A 22747-nucleotide genomic window follows, 5' to 3' on the forward strand; every position below is an offset into this window, starting at 1 on the left:
ATAATTTGCAAACAGCATCACTTCCTATAATTTATTTATTAAGTGTACCATTGCTAAACTTGTGTTTATTCAGATATTTTCTCTATGAAATCCAATTGTACACTGACATTATACTGACTAGAATACTGTATAAATCTTTGGAGCATGAAGTGTACCAAACAGGGTACTTTTAGTACAAATGAACTAGATGTGAAGCATTATTTCAGGATGCTTTATTTTGACCAGCTGGTTTTGAACATACAACAAATTTGAAAATCTATCAAAGAACAGTTGAATGACTATCATGCTAGGATGGACACAGAACCAATTAGGGTATCTAGATTCTCTTCCAATTTTCCTTTACAAAATACTACAGAGAAGAGAAATATTTGACTGAGATTTCCCTACCGTTACTCCACAAGGCATTTACAGCTTTGTGTTTTCAGACTATGAAGACTAACTTTATGAAGGTAGATGTAAGAATATTCCCTGAGAGCAATGGCTCTGCATTTATGGAAAACAAGTGGATGACAACACTGTAGACTACAGGTTATATTGTCAGTTATATGATATTGCAAGAGATAAATACTTGGTAAGGTGTTTAGAGCCTGCAGCTAACCTTAATTATAGGAATAAAACTATATACTTGCTATCTAGTTCAGTTAGATCAGTCCTGGTAAATGAATCTAGATTTGCAGTGAAAGCAGCCCACCTTAGAATTGCCCATGAGAATAACTGAGAATAGTTTTCTCTTATAAGAAATGTGCATTCAGTAAACATATTTGTAAGCATTGCATTCGTGTATTTTATTTTCAATATTCCACTACATATTTTAGAAAATTTTAAACCCTGTAATATCACATTTTATTATACTGATTGATTGCTTATTCATTTTTTAAACATGGCTTATATTTTGTTACCACAGAGAGAGAGGGGGGCAGCATCATTTTACTATGTCTGGATATATTTATGTGTTATCTATAACATTGATTCTTAACCTTTTCTTTACCAAGCATCCCCTTAAACTATATTTTGTTGCCACCAAGACCACCAAGACTTAACTCGAGATTTAAAAATCTGGTGGTGATGATGATGTTAACTGCCACCAAGACAACTTCAATTTATGGAGAGCCTATTAATGAGAGACTTCCAAGTCACCCTATCATCACCCATATTGCTCAGGTTTTATAGACTTGGGACCATGGCTTCCTTGACTGAGCCTGTCCATCTGGAATGCGGTCTTTCTCTTTTCCTACTGCCTTCCACCTTGCCAAGCATTACTCACTTTTCTGTGTTCCCATGATATGGCCAAAATATGGCAGTCTCAATTTAGTCATCTTGGGGTGAAGCAGACAACCCAAAAGGACAGTGGTGGGACTGCACTGGCGCTGTTTGTGCCAGAACTGGGACAACTGCACATGCCCGGCCCCAATCTGGGCCATGGCTGTGGTCCTGAACTGGCCTGCTAGAAAGGAATAATTTTCAGTGGCTCCTTTTTGGCCCAGTTCTTCCAGGTTAGAGTGGCATGTGGCATCTAAACACCATACTCCCAAAGCGGCTTAGCGGCAGTTCGTTCAACCCATCTATTTGAGACTTTGGCTTCTAGGGAGAGTTTAGGCTTGATTTGCTGTAGGACTCATTTATTTGTCTTTCTAAACGGTCCACAGTATCTGCAGAACTCTCTTTTACAGTACCACATTTCATATGAGTTGATTTTCTTCCTATCAATTTTCTTCACTGTCCAGATTTCACCGTCATGTGAGGAAACTGGAAATAAAATGGCAAGAACAATCATAATGTTAGCATTCAGTGATATGTCTTTAAACTTCAGGCTCTTGTCTAGGTCATAGCTGCCCTTCCAAGTCCTAATCTTCTTCTGATTTCTTGATTGCAGTCTCCACTCTGATTAATGACTAAGCCAAGGTACGGAAAACCTTGAACTATTTCAATGTCTTGTTAATGGTGTGCTTTAAAGTTATGTAAATAATATGTAGTAATTCTTTTCTTTTCTTAATGTTCAGGGGTAAACCTGCCTTTGCATTTTCCCCCTTGACTTTCTTCAGTAATCCTTTCAAGTGTGCTCTTTTCTGCTAGTAGTATGATGTCATCTCCATATCTTAAATTGCTAATGTTCCTTCCTCCAAATTTCACACCTCCTTTCTCGTTATCTAATTCTGATTTATGTATGATACGTATAAGTTAAACAGATAGAGTGATAAACTGACTTCTTGTCAGTTGGAAAGCCTTCTGTCAGTATTTGACCTAATGGAGGTCTCTTGGTCAGTACAGGTTATGCATCAGGATGATCAAATATTATGGCACCCTCATTTCTTTAAGGAAGACCCATAGGTTTTCATGATTTATACAATCAAAGGCTTTGTTATAATCTAGAAAGCATAGGCTGTTTTTCTTTTGAAAATCTTTGTTGTGCTTCATTAGCCAACATATATTTGCAATATGATCCTTAGTGCCCTAGTGATGCAGTGGTTAAATGCCTGTACTCCAGCTACTCACAAACCATAATGTGCTGAGTTTAATACCAGCCAGTGCTCAGGCTTGACTCAGGCTTGCATCCTTCCGAGATCGCTAAAATGAGTACCCAGCTTGTTGGGAGCAATTACTGTAGCTTACAGTTGTAAACTGTAGAGACTGCTTAGGTGGTATGAAGCAGTATATAAATAAAGCTGTTATAGCTGTTATTCTTTCGCTGAAAAAAGCTTGGATATCTGCCATTTCTTGTTCTTGCTTCATTTATGGTAGAAGTCTTTGTTGTAGGATTTTAAGTATCACTTTGCTTGCATGGAAGTTTAATGCAATAGTCTTGTGGTTATTGCAATCCTTGGTGTCCCTTTTACTGGGAATTGTAATATATTTTGAGTGTTCCCAATCTGTGGGCAATTCTTTTGTTTTCCATATTTGTTGACATATTTTTCTTAGGACTAGACTAGATTCTGCCCCTCGAGCTTGAAACAGTCTATTGGTATCTGGTAATCTGTCATCTGTTTCTGGTAATTTGTTTCTCCCTGGTGCTCTGAGTGCAGCTTCTACTTAACTTTCTAAAATTGTAGGCTCATTTTTCCTTGAATGAATCTGTCATCCTTTCACCTTTGCTTTCTTAGATGTTTTGGAAAAGATCTCTTGTTCTTCCTTTACTGTATTTTATTTTTTTGTAATCTCCTATTTTTCTGCGTTGATTATTATAGTATTTTTCTTTCTTCCTGTGCACAAGTAGCTAAACAGTTGTATTCAGGGTTCTGACCTTATTTCTGTTACCTTTCACTTTTGCTTCTCATCTGTCCTTAAATGCTTGAAGAGTTTCATCTGTCCTCTGTTGAGGCTTCTGTTTCTTTTTGGCTGCAGATAGCATCTATTTCTATTTCTCCCCAATAATGTCTCTGAGGACTTTAATACAGGGAAAATCGAAGGAAAATCGGGGCTTTAAACAGTGATTATCCTGTAAAAATTGCGCAATCGCAATTAAGATTTTTACACATTGCGATTAAAGAGCCATTATCCCGGCAATAAACAGGCAATAAACAGTAACAAATCATTCACGGGATTTCCCTGTGATTGATTTGCTGCTGTTTATTGCCCGTTTATTCCTTGGATAATAGCTCTTTAATTGTGACATCATGTGAAAATCTTAATCGCGACTGTGTGATTTTCATGGGATAATCACTGTTTAAAGCCTTCATTTTCTCCGTGTGATAAAGTCCTGGCTTCAGTCCAGAGCTCTTCTGGTTCCCAGTTAATTAGGCTTAATAGTGCAAATCTATTTTTACACTATCTTTTCATTCTATGGGGATATACTTCCAAGTTGTATTTTGGTACAATGGTTGTTTTAATTTTCTTCTTTAGCTTTACACTAATTTTTGATATCAGCAATTGTAGCCAAAATCTATGTAGGGGAATTTTACTTAGCTCAAACTGAAAGGGGGTTGGCTACAAGGATGCTACGAAACCGTCTCCCACTTGTATACTGCGTTGATGATGGATCCAAGAAATGATGCAGAGGCAGAAGTCTCCAATTAAAGTATTATTTTTATTTAAAGGGGGAAATCACACAGCAATTCACTATCACACACTCATTCATTCAAGGCTCAGGAAATCTGGGGTTAGCTTGGAATAGCTTTTGAGGCAGAACTACGGGTGATACTTACTATAGATGGGTCTTGCTTCTGGAATCCAATTGGGTGAAGTGGGTGAGGCACAGCTGTTCTGACAGCGTTGGTTGAAAGGAAGTGCCACAGCTAGGCTAGAGATCACAGTGACATAGCATCCCCATGAAACCCAAACTAGCACACTGAGGGGAGATTTCAGGGTTTTTTAGGGCTAAAACTAGCCGCAGGGCAAAGGTATTAGATTATATGGGGTGAGGTAATCTGGTCTGGCAATATTCAAGGGAAATGGGGAGTTAAATCGCTCGTCTGCTCATCAGATGAGATGTCTAGGCAATCATCACCCATTCTTCTGATTATGGAGGTGATGATGATCCCATTTGCAACTCCCAAATTACCCGCTGGGCCATATATTTATAGGAGTGCTTTGACCTTTAATTTGGTCATGTCCTCACTTTTTCTCAAATGTCCTCCATTTTGAGTCTGACTAAGCATGGATTTATATGTCTATGAGTGCTTTGACCTTTCATTTGGTCATGTCCTCACTTTTGCTGCAATGTCTTACATTTTGAGCCAGAGAAGCATGAATTCATGTATTCCTAGTAGTGCTTTGAGCTTTAATTTGGTTATGTCCCCACTTTTCCTTCAATGCCCTCCATTCTGAGCCTAAGCAGCATGAATTCATATATTTATATGAGTGCTTTGACCTTCAATTTGGTCATGTCCTCACTTCTTCTCTAATGTCCTCCATTTTAAGCCTCTGTCTTTCCCCAATGTCCTCCAGTTTGAGCGTTGACCTTTAATTTGGTCATGTCCTCATTTTCCTGCAGTGCCCTTCATTTTGAGCCCGAGAAGCATGCATTTATATTTACAGGCGTGCTTTGACCTTAAATTTGGCCATGTCCTCAATCTTTTCTCAATGCCCTCCATTTTTGGCCTAAGAAGCATAGAATCATAGACTCATGGTCATGTCCTCACTTTTCCTCCAATGCCCTCCACTTTCAGCCTGAGAAGCATGAATCCGTATATTCATAGAGGAGTGCTTTGAGAGCTTCCATTAAGTCATGCCCTCAGGTCTTTCTGGAATGTCCCCCATTTTGAACCTGCCTATATACAGTGTATTTACAGTGTAGGAGAAGTGCTTTGACCTTTCATTTGGCCATGTCCTCGCTTTCCCTCCAATGTCCTCCATTTTGAGCCTGAGAATCATGAATCCATATATTCATAGGAATGCTTTGACCTTTCATTTGGTCATGTCCTCGCTTTTCCTCCAATGTCCTCCAGAGAACCATGTATTTATAATAGAGGAGTGCTTTGAGAGGTTCAATTGGGCCATGGCCTCCAGTCTTTTTGGGACGTCCTCCATTTTGAGCCTGACTGTGAACCACACATACATACATATACAGTATATATATATATATATATATAGTGTCCATACATTGTAGTAGGAGTGCTTTGGCCTTTCTCTGGGGCCTTGTACTATCATGTGGAGGAGGTGCCTCGTCCTCCCTGGTGGTGCTGAGGAGGGCATACACTTAGTAGTGACATTCCTTGGGGAGAGAGGAGGAGGAGGAGGACAACTTTCCCAGGCCCAAGAACAAGGGGAGGAGGAGGAGGAGGAGGGACGAGGGGCGGCCTTGTCCTGCTCTTGGCACCGCCGCCGAGTCCGACCACCCTTTTTCCCGCCCTCGCTTTGGTTGGAGAGCCCAGCAGGGCCTGCCCTCCTCTGGGGCGGCTTCTCAGAGAGACACCGCCCCCCCCCCCAGTCCCTGGTCTTCTCCGCCGAGGAAGATGGCGCTGGGCGGGCAGGTCGGTGGCTCAGGCGGAGGGAGGAGGAGGAAGAGGAGGGGGACGGCGAAGGGGCAGCAGCCAGGCCCAGAGGGAAGGAGGGAGGCAGGGAGGCCGAAGGGAAGGGGAAGGAGGAGAGGCATATTGGGGGGCTGCTTGGTTGGTGGGACGACCAGGGTTGCATCCACACTACTGTAGGCATAGCCCGCTTCGATCCCGCTTTTAACGGCCACCGTGCTGAGCAATGCTGGGAATGCCTTCACTGTTTGTTTTTGTTTATGTTTTATTTCTCTGCGATTTTATTTTATTATTATTCTTTTAAAAGAGTAATTGGTGACTCCCCCCCACACCCCCATTATTATTATTATTATTATTGTCATAAAAGATATTTTTAGGGGTCATACATGGGCTTGTAAAAGGGAAGCATGAAGTATTTCATAGAGAATTTATATACACACACACACACACACATATTTATATGTAAACATCCTCTGTGATTTTATTTATTTATTTATCTCAATGTTTAATTATTTTAATAATTGGTTACTCTCCCCCCCATTTTATAATAAATTGTGGTATTTTTTTTTCATACATGGTCTTGTAAAAAGGAAGAATAAAACTATTTCATAGAGAATATATATATATATATATATATGTGGGGTGTGTGTGTGTAAATATTTATATATGTGTGTGTATATATATATATATGTATATATGTGTGTGTTTGTATATATGTGTGTATATATGTGTGTGTATATATATGTATGTATGTATGTATATATATATATGTGTGTGTGTGTATTTGTATATATGTGTGTATATATGTGTGTGTGTGTATATGTATGTATGTATATATATATATGTGTGTGTGTATTTGTATATATGTGTGTATATATGTGTGTGTGTATATATGTATGTATATATATATATGTGTGTGTGTATTTGTATATATGTGTGTGTATATATATATATATATATATATATATTAAACATTCTCTGTGCTTTTATTTATATATGTATCTATTTATTTTAATAATTAGTTACTTTCCCCCCTAATTTTATAATAAATGGTGATTTTTCATACATGGTCATATTAACATCCTCTGATTTTATTTATTTAAGTGGTTATTTCTTTCAATAATTAGTTACTTTTATCCTAATTTTATAATAAATCATGTTTTTTTCCATACATGGTCTTGTAAAAGGGAAACATAAACTATTTCATATATATATATATATATATTCTCTGTGATTTTATTGATTTGTGTGTTTAATTATTTTAATAATTGGTTACTTTCCTCCTAATTTTATAATAAATGGTGTTTTTGTCAGGCATGGTTTTGTAAAAGGGAAGCATAAACCATCTCATAGAGAATTATATAATATTAACATTTCTGTGATTTTATTGATTGATTTTAGTTTTAATGTTTGTAAACTGTCCTGATGCCAGTTGGTCAAAAGATGGATATTTTAGATAGATGAAATGGAAGTTTAAAACAGAAACAAACCAGACTCTTGCGTTAAAAGATGTTTGGAGATCTCTCCCTTATAAGACTCCTCCAAGGCTGTGTCCGCACTGCAGAAATAATCCAGTTTGACATCTCATTAATTGCCTTGCCTCAGTGCTCGGGAATCCTGGGAATTGTGGTTTGTTGTGGCGCCAGAGCTCTCTGACAGATAAGGTTCAATGTCTGGCAAAACTAGAGTTCCCAGAATTCCCTAGCATTGAGCCAGGGCAGTTAAAGCGGTCTCAAACTGGATTATTTCTGCAGTGTGTTTTGGACCTAAGGAACACTTTATAGTACGGTTGGCCCTCAGTATCCATGGATTTCTTATCTGTGGATGCAACCATCCACAGTTTGAAAATATTTAAAAATGTATATACATCCCAAAAAGGAAACCTTGATTTTGCCATGTTAAATGAGGGACACTATTTTACTCTGCCGTTGTATTTAATGGGATGTGAGCACTCACAGATTTTGGTATCCATTGCAAGTCCTGGAATCAAACCCCAGCGGATACCAAGGACCCACTGTGTATTGAAAATACAGTAAGATTCATAAAAGTAAGATGATTATGATTATGTAGATGTTTGTAATAATGTAGTTTGTTTGTTGGTAGTTTGTTTCATAGGGAATAAAACTGATTGAAAAACAAACAAAAACAAACATGCCTCTGAAGAAGTAGGCCTAAGTCTAGGAAAGCTCATGCTACCAGTTTCATTCTTTCAGTTAGTTTCAAAGGTGCAGCAAGATCCCTTTCCATGCAGCGAACAGAATTCAAAGACCTAGCCTGGTTAGTATGGAAAATTAGTATGCCAGGGGACCTTGTAGCACCTTTGAGACTAACTGGGGAAAAGAAATTGATAGCATGAGCTTTTCTAGTCTTGAGCCTACTTCCTCAGATGCATGCTATATAGGTCTGTCCCTGGGCTTCCTATTCCACCAAATACATCTGAAACTCATGCTACCAATTTTTTCTTCCAGTCAGTGTCAAAGATGCTACAAGATCCCTTTGCAGTGAATAGAGATGACTGGAGAAAAGTGTGTATGGATTGGCTCAGTTGTTTAGGATCTTGGGCTCTGGTTATTGAAAAGGTTGTTACAGGTTGAGTCTCCCTTATCTGAAATGCTTGGGACCATTTCAGAGGGTTTTTTGGTTGTTGAATATTTGCATGTATGTAATGAGGTATCTTGGAGATGGGACCCAAGTCTCAACATGAAATGTTTTATATACACCTTATACGCATCGTCTGAAGGTAATTTTATACACAATATTTTAAATAATTTTATATGTGAAACAAAGTTTGTGTACATTGAACCATCAGAAAGCAAAGGTGTCAATATCTGAGCCACCCATGTGAACAATTTTGGAATTTTTCAGAATCCCTTTAGCTCTTTCCCACCTTCTCTAACTAAAAATCTGCTTCCTCTTAACAGCTTTACTGCTTTCATCTGTGCAGTTTCAGAAGCCTAGTGTTTAACGTGTACATTGCCTTTTTGTTTCTCATCATTCGCTCTCTTTTAAGACAATCTGGAACATAATGAAAGGAGGTATAAGAAAATAACCACTTTTCCCAATGAAGAAGAAGTTAAAAAATAAAAAATAAACATTTACTTTTATTTACTGGAATTTCACATATAGCCTCAGCCCACAGAGTAAAACAAATACCACTGAAAATGTAAATATTTTCTCAATTGCTCCCAAAAGGTACTAACGTGAACAAAAGGTAGATGTAATTTACCAGTAGATCACTCAGTTTTTAAGATAGCTAATTGGATGACTAACGTATTGTGTACCTTCAAGTAGTTTCAGACTTACGGTGACCCTATCACTGGTTTTAATGGCCTGATTTGTTCAAGGTGGTTTGCCATTGCCTTCCTCTGAGGTTGAGAGAATGTGACTTGCCCAAGGTCACCCAGTGAGTTTCCATGGCTGAATAGGGATTTCAACCCTGTTCTCCAGAGTTGTAGTCCAATGCTCAAACCACTATATCATGTTGGTTTTTCAGATGACCAGCAGGCTTGCCATATTCCAGTTCCTCCCATCTCATATAATTTGCATGTTATGTAGTTCTCTGTTTGTATCCATGGGGGAATCTGTTCCAGACACACACACACACACACACACACACACACACACCATGGATAACAAAAAACATGGGTTTGCAGTCCGTGGTTGGCAAGCCTATAGATAAGAAGAGCCCACTGTACGTCTTGCATAATTATTCCAATTATATACACATGTAGGTTTCCCTTATGCATGCCGATGGCTTTTCGAGTACTGTGGAGGTTGGTCCTTCTTCCATCTGCAGCACCCAGAGCTCCCCTTGGTTTAGTGAAAATCCCCTGAAGAAGCCTCACACAACTATTCCATGCTCAATGGATAGCAGGCAGGTTTGGAGGTATATGCAACTATATCCCTGTAGCCAGATGAGAAATGATATCAGAGCTGAGATCTGCCAGGGTCTTCCAGGGGCCTTAGGGCTGCTACAATCATTTTGCACCTGACAATGGGGACATAGCCAGACCTTTTTCCGAGCCTGCTTGCTCACCGCAACACATGGAATGGAAGGAGGTTAAGTGGCTCAGTGTGGTCTAGATCCTCATAGATAATTACACCACATGGATATGAGTGTAGGATTGAGGCCCAGATTAACTTTCTTTGACCTATTTGGATGTTCCACACAATGTACATGCTAAGCAGCTCTTCTGTGCTAGGATATCAGTATTTATACCCAATTACTATTTGTTAATGCCATCTGGGTTAATGATAAATATTTTGTACTAGTTAATTTTTGTCTTACTAATTGCATCTTCACATCCCAACATGTATGCAAACATCTGCCAGATGAGGCAACACTCCATGGAACATCACTCCCTCACGATGCCTCACACTGCTTGTGTTGCTCACACACTCCCTTGCACCCTGCAAAAGCTCATGCCAAATAAAACTTGTTAGTTTTTAAGGGTACATTGGATAGAAAAGGGCAGATACTATGACTTTGGAGACCAGGGTTTGATTCCCAGCTCAGCCATGAAACGTACTCAGTGGCCTGTGGCAAGTCACATGCTCTCAAAATCTCAGGTGATAGCAATGGCACAGTTCCTCTGAACAAATCTTGCCAAGAAAACCCTATGATAGGGTTTGTTACAAGTCGGAAACAACTTGAAGGCAACCAACAAGAACATGTGAATAAACAGTTCAGATGTCCCATACCATACTGCCAAGACAAATACATGTGCAGTTAGTCCTTCAAAAAAGACTTTAACTGTTCTTCATCGTCATTTAATCCATTTCTTTAAAATCTTAAGGTTCACAATAGGCATCTCCCTTAATAGGTGTCTATTCCCTTCTCTTGTCAGCACCATCTTTCATCAGAGTAGCATTATGAAATGGCCACCTGAGATAGCAGAGCATCTGCAGCGATGACTTGCATGATTCCCCTCCTCCTGGAGGATGTCTTCTAGTGCTGTCTTGCCTCCTTTGCTGCTCCTAAATTGCATTCTCCATTCTTTTCCCTCCCTGAACTCACTTTATGCCTCTGCTATGCTCCCATCTTGCTCTTTGCATCCTGTTGCTGTATCTCCAATCTGTTTCTCCTTCCAGAGTTCTCTCCTGTGCGGTCGCAGTGCCTCTATCACATGCTTTTTGCACTTTACCATTTCTTCTTTTAGCATCTTTCATGTATGGATGTGAAAGTTGGACAGTGAAGGAAACAGATCGGAAAAGAATAAACACATTTGAAATGTGATGCTGGAGAAGAATGCTGAGGATACCATGAACAGCTAAAAAAGACAAATAAAATGGTCCTTGAACAGATCGAACCAGAACCCCCCTCCCCCTGGAAGCCAAGGTGATGAAATTGAGGCTGTTGTATTTTAGCCACATCATGAGAAAGTGTGACTCACTTGAAAATATTAATGCTTGAAAAGGTAGAGGACAGTATAAAGAGAGGTAGACCACATACCAGATGTATAGACTCAACCAGGGAGGTCCCAGACATGAGGATTTGGAGCAGATTAGTGGAGGGTAGGGGAGCTTGGAGATGTATTAGCCAGTCGGGCGGACTGAAGGACAGTTAACAGCAAAACAACAAAGCTCCCTCCCTCTCTTCTTTCTTGTACCTTGCATCATTCTCTTCCTTTATGCATGCTTCCTTGTCACCTGCCATTTCAATGCCTTTGATATTTCATTGCTTAGTACTGGTTACTTTCCCTTCTCTTGCACTCCCTTGCTTCCACTGTTCCTTCCTACTGTTTGTGTTGTTCACTCTTCCTTCCTTCCTACTCTTTCTCTCATCTCAGTCTCACACAGCGACTCTCTTGCTTGCTTCTTGCACTTTGCCACTTGTAGAAGCTGACTTGATTCTTGCAAAAGGATTCTGCAGAAGAGTATCTATACATTTTGCCCCATATCTTGAGTCTTGCAAGAGCTAAGGACTTGCTTTTTTAAAAATAAATAAATAAATAAATAAAGCTTGGAATCTGGCCCAGATGATGGTCTAGACAGGCATTGGGTTGGCTGCATAGAATCTGAGTAAAACCTAACCAGGCTGGGGCTTTCATTCTGTCAGTAAGTGGTTTTGAATTTCCTGGCTCAGAAATTTCTACAACTTTGATTTGAAGTGGCCCCCTGAAGAAGACCTAAACAGCATTCACAGGCCAAAATATGTCAGTTTTAAAGCAAACCGAGATGATCTTTTAAGCATTGTGAGGCATATCTCGTTTATTTCGTAGATTTTATTAGATGCTCTCCAAAGTATGTTTCTCCCTATCCTCCATCTGGGGTTATGCCAACCCTAATGACCAAGAACAGTTTGGCTGCTGATAGCAGCAGGTCATATTCTTTCACTTGCTTCCAATTTGTCTTTAGGACAGCCCCTAAAGAGAGATGGTTGCTTTTTTAAAATGAGAGTTAAAGTACAGTACTTATATTGACCCACGGATAGGTCAACTCAGGTTTTCAGGGTTTTTAAATCAATTTATTGACCTAAATTTCTAGACTTATACATGAGTACGGTATATACTGTATAACAAAGATTTTTTTACTGTATGTGGAATGAGAAATACTAGATGTCCAAACTTGGGTCAGAAAAGGATGAGGTGCAAGGTATCCTATTGCAAATATTTGTTTAATAATGGAGTGTAACAAAGAATTTCAGAAGAAAATTAACTTGTGCTTTATAGATTTTGGTAATGCCTTTTATTGTATAGATCATGAGAAACTATGGCTAGCTCAAGAAGAAATGGGTGTGCCACAACATTTGTCCTGTTGCATAACCTACATTCAGGACAAGCGGCTACTGTCAGGACACAACAGGAGAAACAGAAGAGTTTCCAGTTAGTGAGAGGATCAGGCAAGACTGTATTTTATCACCCTGTTTTATATATATGCTGAAATACCAAATGTAAAGCTGAATTAGACTTTGAAGAAGGAGGCATGAAAATTAGAGGGAAGCTGTAGGAAAAGGGGAAGACTGCATTACAAGTGGATACATTCAATCCACAATCCTTGGTTTATAAGACCTGAGCAGGGGTGTTAGTGAAATGGTGCCTTGGAGGTCTCTTATTTGGAGGGTTGGCATAAGTTGAAACCAACTCAATGGCAGTTAACACAAGAACAACAAAACGACTTATGTCTCTATGGGAACCAACATTGCATTTTCCAGTTTTTTAAAAGAAATTTCCATCCCCTCATGGCTTCAAAATATTGAGAAATTTTACATCTCTAGTTTTGTTAGGTTGTAGTTTGGGTCCAGACCATAATTGAGAATAATGTACTGGAAAACAGTGGTGCTGGATTTCACTGGCAAATCAGGGTAGACTGCATCTACTAGAATGCTGCCTTGTCTGTCGATGATGACTCTTTCTGTGGAAGTCATAAGGGACTACTGTCTGATAATCCATTCTCAATTGTTTTTTTAAAATAATAGTTTTTCAAGATATAGTAGATTAAAACAAGTATTAAACTTGGAGCTTCAGATGAGCTTTACATCATTTCTTGTTTGGTAATGCTGCTGGGACATAGATTTGACATACATCTGTCTTGATGGGACGTTTGAAAGAAAGGGAATTTACAGAAGAAGGTCTTTTTGGCTGGTGATGAACAATAGCTGAGTCAATATGCTATTTATGTTTTTCTTTGGATATTTTCTTTATTTATTTTATTAGATTTATTCACCATTATACCCTCTACCTACCAGGTATTTGGCATGATTCAAGATACAAATCTTAAAACATCACATTGGACATAGGAACAATACAAAAATACAACAAACACATTATTAGAATTCTTGTTGAAGCTAATACAGTACTAAGAAAATACTGTGTAGTGCCGAGAGCTTAATGGAATGAAATAATTTTTACTTCTTTGCTGAAACAAAATAAGAAAGGGGAAGTCTCGCTTTTCTTGGGAGGGAGTTCCACAGTTAAGGCATTGTTAGTCATTACCAATAAAGTTTTGTTTCAAATGCCCTCAAATGCACCCTTTCTAAAACAAATAACAGGGCATGACGATAGGAAATGGCAGACAGATTCATATTATAGATTATATAGAAAAAGGTAATCCTTCAGACATTCTTGGCCCAAACCATTTATTTTTGTTTTGATAATATTTATTGTTTGAATAATATTACTAGCAAAAGAGAAATATATAACATGTTGTGTTTGGTAAGCTTCTTCCAGTTAAATAACACTTGTAATCTATTAGCAAAGAAGGGTTTTGTATTTACAGAGGGTCCTTGGTATCTGATGCAGGTTCCAGCACTCCCCATGAATTCCAAAATCCATGGCTGTTCAAGTCCCATTAATTATAATGGCATTGCTAAATGGTATCCTTTATATAAAATAGTGGCGTCTCCTTCCTTGGAGGTCTTTAAGCAGAGGCTGGATGGCCATCTGTTGGGTATGCTTTGATTGAGAGTTCCTGCATGGCAGGGGGTTGGCCCTTGCAGTCTCTTCTAACTATGATTCTATGATTCTATGAAATCAGGGTTTGCTTTTTGGAATTTATATATTTTTGCAATATTTTCAAGCTGTGGATAGTTGAATCTGTGGCTAAGGAATCCGTAGATAAGGTGGGTGGACTGATTTTTTTTCCTTTTGGTTATCTTCTGTCTAAAAACATAAAAAGAAATATGGTGGATCTAGCCAGCCTAGTACGCCTGGAACTTGTTAAGTAGAAGATGAAAGTTATGGTGGCATTGTGTCTCATAATCCGGAAGTTCACTTTAGGTATTATGGCTGATAGTCAATAGGTAATTTACTAGCGGAGGGATGTGACTGTCTTTTAATGGTGACAAAGCTAGTTGCACAGTCCTTGTGTGTTTTAATGAGAGCGGAGAAGAGGCTAGTCAGAAATGCTTTGTAGTTTTATCTGTTTTCATCCTCATCATCTCATAATTGCCTTTGATACAAAGCTGTGTTACAGGGATAATGATTGCACCTTGATGTGCACTCTATCCAAGAAGGGACATAATAGATAAGCAGTGAAGTCTTTGACTGGGAGCAGCTCAGCAAACATTTCACTTCATTTGAACTGCATTTAACCAGATTACAGCTGCTTCATTAGTTTTGCCTTAATGCTTCAATGTGCCCAATAATAGTCAAATACTGTTCAGTCATCTGATGAGCAGATACAGACTTAATGCATTTTCATTAGATGATGAAAGGTGTTTTGTAACTATTCTTATTGTTAGTCTGTGCTCTTGAGGGAGACGTGAATCAGGCTAGCAAAGGCATTTGGGCAAGCTATGTTTTGGCCCTTTCTCTGACAAGCTAGCAGGGATATCCTGACTTGAAATAACAACTGAAGCAAAAACTATATCCTTGCCTGCCAAATGTGAAGTAAGTGTTAGAGATCAAACACAGCATTGAAAATATTGATTCTTATTGTTAACTTTGCCAGCTTTCCCGTTTCATTGTGCTGGACATTGCTGATTTAGCTTGTCCAAGGACATTTAATCACTGGAGCACAGTTTTCCATTTTGCAGTTGACATGGTGCTTGTTTTCTTTATCCACATGTACTTTCAATGCCATGGTATTTCTTCCATGTAAGAAATTAATAAATTATTCTTAAGGTATGACTGAACAAAATAAATGAATTTTTGAGATATGAGGACAACTGGTTGTGCGAACACCTTACACTGTCATCCTCCATTGGCAGCAATATGGGTGAGAAAACTTTGACTCTCCAGGTGTTCAAACTTGATCACCCAGAAACCCCATCCATCATGATCAATGGTTAAGAATTCAAGAGTTATAATCCAAAACATCTGGAGGGCAAGATTCATTGCCACTGCCCAGGATATACCTCATGTATTTAAACATAAACTGCATTTCATACCTCTGTGTATTATATGTGTATTGTAACTCTGGTAATGTTTATACATTAGCAGCACAAAGATATTACAGTATAGAAAGTCAACACATGGAATTTAACATGTGATTTTTCTCAATGCAGCAAAGTTTGGCAGAGCTAGAAGTTCTTTGTAAACAGCTCTATGAAGGGACAGATTTAGCACAGCGGATACAAGCAGAAAAGGTGCTCTTGGAGCTTATCAACAGTCCTGACTGTCTCAGCCAATGCCAACTTTTACTTGAGCAAGGAACAGTAAGTACTTTAAATTTTGTGTATCTGAACACATATTTATTATACTTGTTCACAAATGTCCCCATTCCAGGATTACCGTGCATTGTTAAGGTACATTTGACAATCATTTTTGTCTTCCTTATATGTTCCTGTTTTTTCTTAAATAGCATTTTTAAGATTTGAAAGCAGTAATAGACTGGGAACATTCTCAGAATAGGAATGAGGTCCCCTAATAACTTGATAAAACAGAACCACAGAACATACCATATATACTTGGCTATGAGTCGATCTTATTTGTAAGTTGAGGGCAAGTTTTATAGCCAAAATTATGGATTTTGATATGATCCATGGATAAGTCGAGGGTAAAACTTAAGGACATGTAACGAACGATATAAAATACAAAACAAAGGCGCTTTACAGATGGGCTCTATGGGGTGCCGTCATTACGTGTGAGGCGGCACTTCGTGACACCTCTCGCACAGGATGAGGGCATCAAAATGGTGGCGCCCTGTACACACAGGCACCGCCATTTTGATGTGATGGACACCTAGCGTCCGCACGTCCCAGCGTCATTGTGATGCCGTGATTGTGCCATTGGCGTACTGTGGCATCACAACTGTGTTGCAGAAAGACCCCGCTTTTTGCGGGTTCTTTTTGCTGCACGAGGGAGCTGCGTGGTTTGTCTGCTACAGCTCCCTCACACAGCAAACCAAGTCGCTGGGAGACTGTCGTTTTTGGACAGTCTGTATCCCATCAAAGAAAAATGATGCAAAAGAATGCCACCATTTCCCCACCCATGCTTTTAAAAAGGCCAGAAGCATAGCAGCAATGGAGGGAGCAGAGAAAGCTGCTGCTACTTTTAGGTTGTCCCAGGATGGACGAAGCTCTCACCATTCACTATTCAGAGAAGGGGATAGTTTCTATTTTGATAAGAGTTAAATACAGTATGTACACTGACCCGTGGATAAGTCGACCCAGGTTTTTTGGGTTTATTTTTTTTACTCAAATTTTTAGAGTTATACATGAATACATACAGTAATCTTTTATTATTTTGGGTGTGCTGCTTGTATGGATTTCTAACTTTCAAATGAGAGATGAAGAACAAACCTGCCCATTAAAGATGAGCAGAAGCATTAATACCGTAGTAGGGCATGATCAGTGTGTCATGTTTATGTGTACAAAAGGAGTTCATTCTGCTGAGTATTTCACATGATTACAGTTCTTAGGATGACATGCTAGTTTAATTCTGTATATGAAATATTTCAGTCTAAATTATGTCTACCAGATTTGTGCCTTTAAGATGAGCATCTCTCTTTTTGCTTAAGGACATGGAAGGAGCTCTGTGCATCTATAGAGCTTTTTCACCTTTGCAGAGTTTTATTATTTGGTAGCAATATTTTCAAAATTCAGTATATGGGTTAAGGTAAAACTGAACCTTTCTGCCATTTTGAGTGTCGCTAATCCAGAAATGATGACAGTAACCTTTGCTGAAGGTTTTTAGACAGGCGGGATGACCATTTCAGGGGTAAGCATGTGCTGTGTAAATTATTTATTCCCATAAAGGAGAATGAATACTTTATTAAATTTTCTCTCCATTGCCAAACATCTTTCAAACCTATGCAATTTCAAAGTGGTCTTGCAGGGAGAGAAAGTTTCCAGCGATGAGGTGGATGGCAGGAGCCGAGCGAGGACCAAGGAAGCTATAGACATAGTTGGCATGCCTCCCCCACATGTCTTGTGGGACAGGGGCGCAGTAGCCGAACAAGGATGATCTGATGGCTGATTCAAGACAATACAAATGACCTTGTGCACCAACTATCAGGGCACTACCCATATCAGGTCCCCTTGCTGGATGGTCCCCTCCCACCTTGGGATAGGAAGTAGATGAGTCTGGGTTATGAAGTAGGAAATAGTTAAGTCTATTCAAGGGGCAGCAGGGTGTGTGTGTGTGTGGAGACAAAGGGGCTTAAGGAGAACTTTCCTCATCAGGGTCATACAATTGAGAAGCTCCTTTCTCTTCCTGTTCTTCTTGAGTCTTTGAATATTGTTTCCATTCCTGGTCAGTCATGCTGTAGGTGTGGATTTTTGTATTGACAGGGAGTTGGGCTGGATGACTTGGGGGTATTGCCGACTATGCAGTTTGATGGACTCTATAATCATCATCATCATCTTCTTCTTCTTCTTCATTTATATTCCACCTTTTCTCAAAACTGGGTCTCAAGGCAGCTTACAAATTAAAATGATTATGGTATACCTAAAACACAAACAAAAATCAGCATTAAAATAAAATCAAGCTATTAATATTAAAAAGTAAAACAGATAATTAAAAATAATACTTAGCAGTTTAAAAATACAATTAAATCACAACAGTGCCTGCTTAAAGCCATTATCTTCAGTTCTAAATGACTTTTGAGATTAAAAAAAAACATTTGTTTGGTAACAGAAGGACAGCAAGTTGGGGGTCATATTGAAATTCTTTGGAAGGGCCTAGAGGCAACCACTGAAGGTCCTATCTCTCATCCCTACCTACTGTGCCTATGAAGATGGTGGAACTGAGAGAAGACCTCTCTTTAGGATTTCAGGGCCTAGGCAGGCTCCTACAAGGAGATGCACTCTGTCAGATTGTCTGGATCTAAGACATGTAGGGCTTTGTAAATCATAACAAGAACTTTGAATTGTTCCCAGAAACCAACAGTGGAGCTATGTTAGCAGAGAAGTTGTATGGCCTCTCTAACTAGTCCCAGTTAATTGTCTAGCTGCAGCTCTTTGTACCAACTGACATTTCCAAACAGTATTCAAAAGCAGTCCTATGTAGAGTTCATTACATTGATCCAAACAGGATGTAATTAAGGCTTGTATCACTGGCCAGATCAGGTTTCTCCAGGAATGAGAACAGCAGACATACTAATTTTAACTTTGCAAAAGCACTTTTCCCTATTGCAGGAACCTGGGCCTCCAGGTTCAAGTCTGAATAGCATAGGTGATAAAATAGCACCACGAGGGACAAAGGTCAGCAACCAAGAAATTGAACAGGAATACCCTGGCACTGCCCTGGGGGTTTACTCTAGGAAGTAATAGAGCCACTGTGAAATTGCTTCCAAGTCCTTCCAAGCAAGGTGGCCCAGAAGGATACCATGGTCAATGGTAGCCACTGAGAGATTCTATAAAACCATCAGAGACAGATTCCCTCTGTCCAGTTTTCAGCATATATCATACACCAAGGCAACCAAAATAATATTTATCCTGTGACCAAGCCTGTGACCAAATAGATACGGATCAGGACAATGTGTTTCATCCAGATATCCCTCATCTGGGTCACATGCTCTAATACTTTGCCTAAAAACTGAAGATTGAACACTGGTTGATAATTATCTGTTATGGGGGGATTCAGAGAAGGATTTTTCAACAGAAGCCATACAACCACATGTTTGAACCCAATCCTCTCTAGTTTATTTAAGATGTCAAGAAGGGAAAGGGGTCTGGAACACTTCTCTAAGGAGCCTGTTGACATTTTCAGGCTGTACAAATTGAAAAGAATCCATTATTATTGGACAAACAGAGCCAAAGTTGTGTTCATTGACGATATTATTCATGTCAGAGCAGGTCTGAATTATTTTATCTGTAAAGTGCTGTGCAAATTCTTCACAGCAGATTGTCAAGTGGTCTGCGCTCTCTTCTTGTGGATCAGAATGTAATAGACCTCTGATCACTCGAAAAAGCCCTGCTGGACAGCTCCTTGCAGACACAGTCTTGGCAGAAAAGAATAATTTCTTTGCTGTCCACACTGCCACCCAGTAGGCCTTCACATTTAGCCCATGTTTGGTCAGATGTGCTCTCAGTCTTCTACCGTCATTCTCTAGTCTCTTTCTCACTTGCTTCATCACTACCATGTTCCCTGGAAAATCCGAGGGCTGGGTTGTCTCCATTCCACCAAAGGGGAGGTTCAGGAATGATCACGTTTACTGCCCTGGTCACCTCCATTTCAGAGATCAAACATAACGTCAACAGAATTACCTGCTGAGGCAAATTATCAGGAAGCCATCTGCTTCCTTCTGGACATGAGTAGGATTTTAAATGTCCAAAAAGTAATGTGGACCTAGATTGGATTTCAGGTAAAGGATTTGGTTTGTCTCAGCTGTTGCCAAACAAAATTGGTTGGGATACAGTTTGGCACCTTCTGTTGTTGGAGATTAATTCCTGTGCAGGCCAGCGTGTATTCTCTCTGATTCACCTGGATTTTAGTGAGTTTCAACTGTTTACTTTAGAGTGCATAATTCCAAGACGGATCTGTTTTTTAAGTTTGCCTTTATCAAAATAAACAGAATATGAGACATCAGTATATTCTAAGATGTAATTTGGAATTAATGAAGAGATTCCAAAAAAAAGTGTCTCATTAATTGTAAAAGCCAAGATCTAATTGAGAATTCATCTTGTGCTGGATACTGTTACAATCCTAAAGTCATAAATCATTCCATGCTGAGGAATTTTTGATACCCACTCAGGTATTTGAACTGAGAAAAAGAACCGATGTTCAGTATTTGAAGTACAAGCTTGAATTCAAATGTAAATCTGGTGTGGTATTTATCTGCCTGATGAATTATAAGAAAGCAGCAGTGTTTGTAATTCTGTATGATTTTGGAACCAGCTGGATTCAGTTTGCTTTTCATGTCATTATTTTGTTCTTTTACAAGCATGCCAATCTGTTAGCACTAATTGGTATAGTCGGATATCTGTTGATGCCCACAGACTGGACAATGGACTGTCTGCCAGAGCGGCTGCTTCTCAGCATTAGAAGAGACAGCTCTCTCCCAGTCTATCCTCTTAGCTCTGCTAGTACCTGTAGGCCTGAGAAGATCATGACAATGTCCAAAATTCTATAAAGCATGAAAAATAATGTAATATTTTTGATATAAATACAGATACAGCATGGATCTTAATCTTATGTTGTGGCAAAACCACTATTACCTTGCATTACATTAGTGAATGTTTATATGCTAGTATGTATTGCAGTGTCCTAGGAAAGTGGTGGACACACCCAATCTATGAGAAAAAATGGGGTGACTTTCTCCTTCAGTATCAACAAAAGCACCAATCAGCCTTTGTGAGTGTGTGTGGGTGCTTATTGGCCATTTCATTTATCTTTTTAAAAGCCTCTGCGGGGTCCCCCCCAAAAGGAAGTGCATGCCCACTCACTTCCTGTTTTGAAATAAATGTTCAGACTTAAAAAAGGCAAGCTGTCCCTGGTTACATTTGCAGGAAAATGACCAGTAGCACCCTTGGAAGACGTTAAGGGAAGGCTTTTCACCATATGATGATAATATTTTCTTATTTGCCCCCAAACCCCCCCACACTTATTCTGGGATTGGTATGGGAAGTGCAAGGATCAGTTTGGCAAATGCACAAATTGCCTTGGAAGGTATATACAGCCTTGGGCCACACTCTCTCCACCTCTGTCCTAAGAAGAACAGTTGTAGTACAATTCACTGACAGCAAGGAGTTAAAGAGGTACGTTTCTTTTACAGAGTTATATTTTGGATGATATCTGAACAGTTCTGAAATGTTTACACCTGTTTGAATTGTGTGTAAATTTTTTTGTAGACATCGTATGCACAACTTTTAGCAGCAACATGCCTCTCTAAACTGGTGTGCAAAACAACCCCTTTACCTGTTCAACAAAGAATGGACATTAGTAAGTATTATTTGTGCATTTTGTCTCTTTTTTCCCTTCTGGTTATTTGAATTTTCAGATGACTCTAATATTTAATCTGTGGTCAGAATAATTAATTGTAATGTTTTGCTTCTGAATTCTTTGAACTTTAAATTCATTATGGCAAAATAATTGGGTGTTTGTATAAAAGTTTAAAAAAATACAAGTATCTGTGCCTAGATAATTAATGGTAAACATGTTTATTTTGTGATTCAGCACCTGTATCTGAATTTAATACATGTGAGAAGTACTCATTCATATTTAAAGTAGTTTCAAACGTATAATTCATATATTAATAACACATGTAATTTGTTTATAATTTGCATTATGTTGAAGAGATTAGTTGCACACTAGACTGTGTAAAATGGATTTCTGTTTGTTCCTTTTGTGGTTCATTCTCTTGTTAAATTCATGGAAGTCAGTCTTTTCAATTTTGTGTTCCATTTGAAACTTTTGTCCCTCTCCTGGGATTTCAGTAAAGATATTTGATGTTCTGATAAATGTTGTTGAGGCTGGATGCCACTTGTTTTTAGTCCTACTCTTAGCCTTAGTATTTGAGGGAATTGCTATACAGTACTTTATTGTTTATCTGAAAGGTATTGTCAGAACTCTATCATGTACTCATATGCAAGTTAGTAGATCCATTGTAAACATATGATGGATAATGGAGTGCAACAGGAACATCTACAGTGTACCCTTGTTTTACCAGAGGGATCCATTCCGGACCCCCTGCGTAAAACAAAAAACGTGTATGCTCATTACTTGCAATGGGGCATGTGCTTGTGGATGTGTGCGCCAGCGACGGCGCACATGCTCTACAGGAGCGCACGCTATTGTTTCTTCTGATGCACAGCCCCCCCCAATGCAAAATTGTCAAGTATTCAAGCCCCATTGGCTTGAATGGTGGCACACATCCGGCGGCATCTGCAGATGTGTGCCACACACGCATGCCCCATTTTGTCCCCCTCTGTTGGTTGCCTGTGAATGGGCGAGGGATATGGACTCCAAGTCTGCGAAAAAGGAGGTATGACTGTACTTTAATTATAAAATAACATTGATTTA

The 22747-nt window shown here is 39.1% G+C and overlaps 2 protein-coding genes across 4 annotated transcripts in view; both read left to right on the forward strand.

The window, feature by feature from the left end:
- The window catches only part of FGF18 (fibroblast growth factor 18), a 650869-nt gene that overhangs the window by 107662 nt on the left and 520460 nt on the right, over positions 1–22747 (forward strand). The gene's annotated exons all lie outside the window — the stretch shown is intronic.
- The window catches only part of RANBP17 (RAN binding protein 17), a 242905-nt gene continuing 225990 nt past the window's right edge, over positions 5833–22747 (forward strand). For all 3 annotated transcript variants that reach the window (XM_042464644.1, XM_042464725.1, XM_042464814.1), the window contains exons 1-3: positions 5833–5906; positions 15850–15999; positions 21577–21667. In XM_042464644.1, coding sequence (XP_042320578.1) covers positions 5889–5906; positions 15850–15999; positions 21577–21667 — 259 coding nt within the window. In that variant the 5' untranslated portion in view covers positions 5833–5888. The remainder of the gene's footprint in view (positions 5907–15849; positions 16000–21576; positions 21668–22747) is intronic.

The sequence above is a fragment of the Sceloporus undulatus genome, chromosome 1, assembly GCF_019175285.1.
Source record: "Sceloporus undulatus isolate JIND9_A2432 ecotype Alabama chromosome 1, SceUnd_v1.1, whole genome shotgun sequence".
Taxonomy (NCBI): Eukaryota; Metazoa; Chordata; class Lepidosauria; order Squamata; family Phrynosomatidae; genus Sceloporus; species Sceloporus undulatus.